Here is a 6,029-nt window from a genome sequence, read left to right as displayed (position 1 = left end):
TTTCCAACCCTGTTGATTCTATGATTGTATGAAGGCTGAGGTGATTTTGGTTTTAAGAGTGGGAAACTTTACTAAGGAAAGACTTATTTTTTACCTAACAGTCATCTTTGAGGTCTTTCAGTACTTAGGAGTGATTTTCCTGCCTTTCCTGTGTCAAAGGCTGTTGCTTTAAACATCTTGTCCTATTTCCATACATTAAGAGAACCTTTGGATGTCTCTGTAAAATTAAGTTTTTTGAGGATTATCATTAGATTATAGTTAAACTGATAGAGCCAAATAGAAATTCATACTTAATTCCCTGAAAATCTCTACCTAATATAGCTGCAGTTAAACCCTTCTCCTTCCAAACCAGCAGCTTTATTGGAATGAGCTGAATATACCCTTGGAAGTGCTTCCCCCACACGTGGAAAAGATTTAAACCCCAGGGATTGGGGACCTCCATTTCCTTAAACTCACTAGAAAATAATTCCTTTTTGTGTTTGACTGCAACCATGAATATTTGATCCTTGTTTTTTCATTTGTACTGGATTTTTTTCCCTGCTAGTAGTATGGTGTAGCTGCCTTGTTCCTCCTCTTCAATGGACTCTGATCCTACGTCTGTGACGTCCCAGTGAATTCCATGGTAACAGTCAAGAACACCATATTGTGGCATGTCTGAATCATGCAGAAGGAATTTGATGAAAGGGGGAGGGTTTCTATTTAAACATATCTTGAAAATTGTAGTGCTGGGAAAAAAAACCCCTATGAAAACACTGTGGGATTTCAGGTTCTCAAGGCGTTTGTGCAGTAACGAGCAGGAAGGAGGTGGCTCAGCCCCTTTGCTGGCACTGGAACATCAGCTTTCCTTCTTTGAAATCCTGCTAAAAAGTGAATGTTCTTAAAAAGTGGGTAATTTGGTAGGTGTTTGTATTAGCTTCTAATTATACAGTGCCATTCCTGGGTGTTCTCTAACTGAGGGATTGGCTCTGGAGAGCTGTTAGCACTGCAGAGGATGAAAGGGAAATCTTGGCACGGTGGAAGATGCACTGACAACGTGTATTTTTGTGCCATCTTCTGGAAAAAAAGGAGAGGGCTCCAAGAACCTGTGTGCATTACACCCTTTGTGCTGTTGCTTCCTCTCTGCACCCTGAAGCTTCCAGACTTGTTTAAAGATACCATAATTTATTTGGGGAGAATCAGGATTTATCTCTCTGCTCCCAATGCATCCATCCAAAGCTCCCAGCAGGTTTGTTCTCTCTTTGTTCATGCTGCAATCTTTTCTTTGCAGGGTGTTTTCTGCTTACATTAAGGAAGTGGATGAAAACCCAGCCAGTACCCCCTGGGGCTCCAAGATGCCTTTTGGGCAGCTGATGTCAGAGTTTGGGGGTGCAGGGAGTGGGGGGTGGGTGCACAGCGTCAGCTTCTCCGCCAGCGGCAACCGCCTCGCCTGGGTCAGCCACGACAGCACTGTCTCGGTTGCTGATGCCTCCAAAAACATGATGTAAGTATCCCCTTGCTGTCAGCCATTGCCTGTTGGACTTGATGATCTCAAAGGTCTTTCCCAGCCATAAGGATTCCAGGATTCTGTGTGGAATCCTTATCTCATTGTGCTTGCAGCAGTGAGAGCTGTGACTGCTGTTGCCTGTTTTGGTGGTTTTACTGTCGATTCCAGGAGTCTCTTTGAGGTTTATAAAGGTTGATTCTTTGGATTTTAGATCATATCCTTTAAATTCTTTATAAGAATTCCTCGGGGAGGGCATAGCCCATATCCTTTAGGGGGAAAAAAGCATTTGGAAAAACTATGTTCTACTCCAGTGATTGGGGAAACAGTATTTCCTTGCAAATGGACTCAAGAGAGTCCAGAAACATGCTCACTCCTTAGCTAGGACCCTGTCCCCAACCAGGATCTGGAAAATAAACTGTTCATTTCATGAAATACTAAGTCCAACCACTGTCCTTCAGACACACACAGTTTCAATTTGCACCTTCTAATCTGACAAAATGTGTTGTTAACAATTCCTCCTCCTGCTCCTCCTCCTGATGTGCATAACTTTGCAGTGCCCGTGGCTTTCCAACCACGAAGAAAGAGATTCTCCATATGTTTTGGTAGCAGAGGTCTCTGATGGACCATCCAGGCATTGCTGGGAATCGTTTGCAATTACAGCTCTGATGGCTGCAGCAGTGGAAGTACCTGGCAGGGATATCATCTAGTGTAGAGTGCTTCAGGATTATTTTCTCATTCATTATTGAATCACAAACCTTGACTTAATGGAACATCAAGGCATTTTCCTCCTGCAAAGATGTCAAGCATAAAAACTTCAAATGTTTTTTATATGCAAATTAAATTAGTATCTACATCAATTTGAACATTTTTGGGGATATTCCTTTTAAACTCTTCCTGCTGTTTACACTCAGTATTGGTAACTTCAGTCTTTTACCTGGAATACTTCATTTTGTTATAGATTTTCCAGGACACTTTCATTAGGTTAAAACTTAATTAGAACCTCCTGGTGTCACCATGGAACACCTGAGCTACTCTGACTTCTTTTGCTTGTGTGGGAATGGTCTCTATTTTTCGTTAGAGCCAAAAATGAGAATTCCTCTAACAGCTGTTCTTGTATTCAGGGTTTCTCAGCTGAAAACAGAGTTCCTCCCACTCCTGAGTGTGTCCTTTGTCTCCGAGAACAGTGTGGTGGCAGCTGTAAGTCTCTTCATTTTCTCCTTGTAGAGTGTTGTCGTGTTTGGGAGGGGCAGAAACACCACATTTCGCAGAGCTAGGAATAAACAAACTCTGCCACAGTGTCAGTCCTTGCATTTTGCATCACTTTAACAGCAGAAAATTGAAGTGCTGATGAAGTTGTGATTCCTGATGTGTTTTCATGTGTTTGGTGACAATGAGATTGTGATTCCTGATGTGTTTCCATGTGTTTGGTGGTGATGAAGTTGTGATTCCTGACGTATTTCCATGCGTTTGGTGATGAGGTGGTGATTCCTGACGTGTTTCCATGTGTTTGGTTGCAGGGCCATGATTGCTGCCCTATGCTCTTTAACTGTGATGACCGTGGCCTGCTGACCTTCGTTTCCAAACTAGACATTCCAAAACAGAGCATCCAGCGCAATATTTCCGCCATGGAACGCTTCCGGAACATGGATAAAAGAGCCACTACGGAAGATCGTAACACGACCCTGGAGACACTGCACCAAAACAGTATAACGTGAGTGTCCTGCCTGCCAGGGTGAGGGGAGGGAATGCTCGCCATGTCCCTTGGGTTTCCCAGGATGTTCTGCAAACCCGTGAGAGCTCAGATTTGCTGTTCCAGAAGGGTTGAGCTGGTATCTCCTATTCCTTGCAGTCTTTCCCTGCCTATTTCTGGGACTCACATGGATGCTGGATAAGTTAATCATTGCCATGGTGTCATGCAGAGCTGTTGTTCATGGTTCATGAGCTCTGTAACCTGAGCACAGCTTATCTTATCAAATATGTGGAAAGTTCACAAGAGGCTGGTAGGACTGTGCAAAATGTAGTCAGGAAAGTCCTCCTGAAATGGGAATTCACATCCCGACTGCCTGTTTCAGATGCTATTGCCATGTGTGTTTATTTGTTATGCATTACTCCTTTCCAGCTGAAAGAGGGGAAATGTAGGATATATATAGGGGAAAAATTCTTTCCTGTGAGGGTGCTGAGGCACTAGCACAAGTTACCCAGAGAAGCTGTGGCTGCTCCATCCCTGGAAGTGTTCCAGGCCAGGCTGGATGGGGCTTGGAGCAACCTGGGCTAGTGGAAAGTGTCCCTGCCCATGGCAGGGGGTGGGACTGGATGAGCTCTAAGGTCCCTTCCCACCCAAACCATTCCATGATTCTGTTGATCAGATGGATTGATTCAGGTTAATCAAGTGAAATGTCTTTGCATTTAAGAAGGAATGTGATCCCAGAGGATGCTGCCATGTCTGCAGCAGTTTGTCTTTAGTCAAGGAAAACATTTAGGCTGCAGCCACCAAGCCAGAAAAGAGCTTCCAACATCCTTTTCTCTGCGTATTTTTCTGAGGCATTTTACCAAAAATCTAGTGTAAGCTCTGGTACACTCGTGTCTCCCTCTGAGAGAGTAGGAGTAGAATTTAACCCAAATTTCCTAGCTTTCTGGCTCCCTGGAATGGTGTTAGAGCTCTCACTCTCTGTTTGCAGCCAAGTGTCTATTTATGAGATAGACAAACGGGATTGTCGGAAGTTCTGCACCACCGGCATCGATGGAGCAATGACCATCTGGGATTTCAAGGTACAAACATGCTTTTACTACTGTGTTGATGGGAACTAGGTGCAGTTATGGGTTTTTTTTGTCCTCTAGCATCAACTCCTGAGGCTTAGCCCCAAGACAGGTTTCATTAGCAGTAGGAAATCTGGACTGGAATGTTCAAGACTGTTCATGGACTCCAATAAGAAAAACAGATCCAAGAATCAGCACAAGTGCAGATGCACTTTGGTTAACAGATGGTGCTAATACAGACTTAATTTTTTAATGGAATTAATGTCCCTGGAGGAATCCCACTAATTCTGTCCTTCTCCAACCTCAGCCACAGTCGGGCTGGAATGTTCACTGGTAGGACACAGCCTGCTGCCTGTTCCTTTCCCATGCTTGGGGACTCTGCTCACTGTCCTGTTGCAGGACATGGTCCTGCCCTCTCAGAATTAACCAAAGTAGTAAGAAGTTGCCTCAAACAGCTGGAAAATCCAATATTGAAAATCCAAAAGGAGTGAGTAATGCCTGTGCTTGCTTTGCTGAGGCCTGGCCATCAGAGGTCTCTGCTGGTCTTCTCAAACTCTTGGGATCTGATTTAGGAAAAGAATTAATTTGTCTGTGTTCTGAGGTGCCAGACAGTTCTGGAGGAGACAAGAGCCAGGCAAGAAATTGGGGTGGTCTGTAAGCTGCTTTAGTGCAGATTCAGGTCTGTATCCCTGGTCTGTACATGCCTGAGCTGGGAATGAGTGACTGTTGTGGTCTGTGGCTCTTCAGTTAGGAAGAAATTCCTTACTTTAGGAAAAAACTCTTCCCTGTGAGGGTGGTGAGACACAGGCACAGGTTGTCCAGAGAAGCTGTGGCTGCCCCATCCCTGGAAGTGTTCAAGGCCAGGTTGGATGGGACTTGGAGCAACCTGGTCTAGTGGAAGGTGTCCCTGCCTAGGGCAGGGGGTGGAATGAAAAGAACTATAAGGTCTTTCCAACCCAAACCAGTCTGTGATCCGTGAATATGAGTCTAATCTCAAGCATTTGAGGTTTTTACTTGGTTTTTCTTAGCATTTGCACTGAATTATTTAACACAAGTTACTGCAGCAGATTGTGATTAAGATATTTCTCTCTTTCAAGACCTTAGAGTCCTCCATTCAAGGTCTACGAATCATGTAGAGATGGATTTCCCTGATCTAGCAGGACAAACTGCTTGACAGAATGCAGCTCCCACACCTGCACAAACCTGAAAAGGGAGGAGGAAGGTGGAATATTTGGAAACACTGAGAAAATACAGCTTGGCAGATTTTCTTTTGAATCTAAATTTGGTGAATTGTGTTGGTTTCAAAATCAGCTGTGATTGTTCTTTTATTTTTTTCCGGTTGGTTGTTTCATTCCATTCTCTACCAAAGCTGCTCCTTAAGTAGTTTATTGCAGGAAGTTATGAATCACTAACTTAAAAGGGGAATTTTATGTAAATTGTCTGCTAGAAATAATAATAATAAAAAAGAGAAAAACTGATGCTTTGTTTTGATGCTCATTATCAGGGAGTACAAAAGGGATGTTAAGGGAATTGTTAAAGGGATGTTAATTGGGGGAGAGAGAGAGGGAAAACCCTGCAATGAGATTTTATGGCCTTAAAACAGGCAAAGTTCATCTTGACTGAAAGTTTCTCAAAGTTGACAGATGAAGACCTGAAGTTCTGATGATCTGGATGTGAAGAATCAGATGAGCTTCATGCAGGGGAATTGTTCCTTTGAGGTGATGATTTTGGAGGATAAACGACTTTATCCTACTACTCTTAACTTTGTCTGCCTTGCATTTAATCCAGG

At 43.5% G+C, this 6,029-nt stretch overlaps 1 protein-coding gene across 1 annotated transcript; it reads left to right on the top strand.

Moving 5' to 3' along the window:
- Positions 1-1,267: 1,267 nt before the first annotated feature.
- On the top strand, positions 1,268-5,718 carry LOC103806759 (actin-related protein 2/3 complex subunit 1A-like; the record flags this gene model as incomplete). The annotated part of the gene is made up of 5 exons (XM_009079466.1): positions 1,268-1,480; positions 2,605-2,680; positions 3,001-3,194; positions 4,162-4,252; positions 5,338-5,718. Coding segments are annotated over 5 exons (613 nt in total), but the record flags the coding sequence as incomplete, so codon positions are not given.
- Positions 5,719-6,029: the final 311 nt, after the last annotated feature.

The sequence above is a fragment of the Acanthisitta chloris genome, unplaced genomic scaffold (genome assembly GCF_000695815.1).
Source record: "Acanthisitta chloris isolate BGI_N310 unplaced genomic scaffold, ASM69581v1 scaffold32927, whole genome shotgun sequence".
NCBI classification, from domain to species: domain Eukaryota; kingdom Metazoa; phylum Chordata; class Aves; order Passeriformes; family Acanthisittidae; genus Acanthisitta; species Acanthisitta chloris.
Note: the sequence above shows the minus strand (reverse complement) of the source record. Positions and strands in the feature narration are given on the sequence as shown.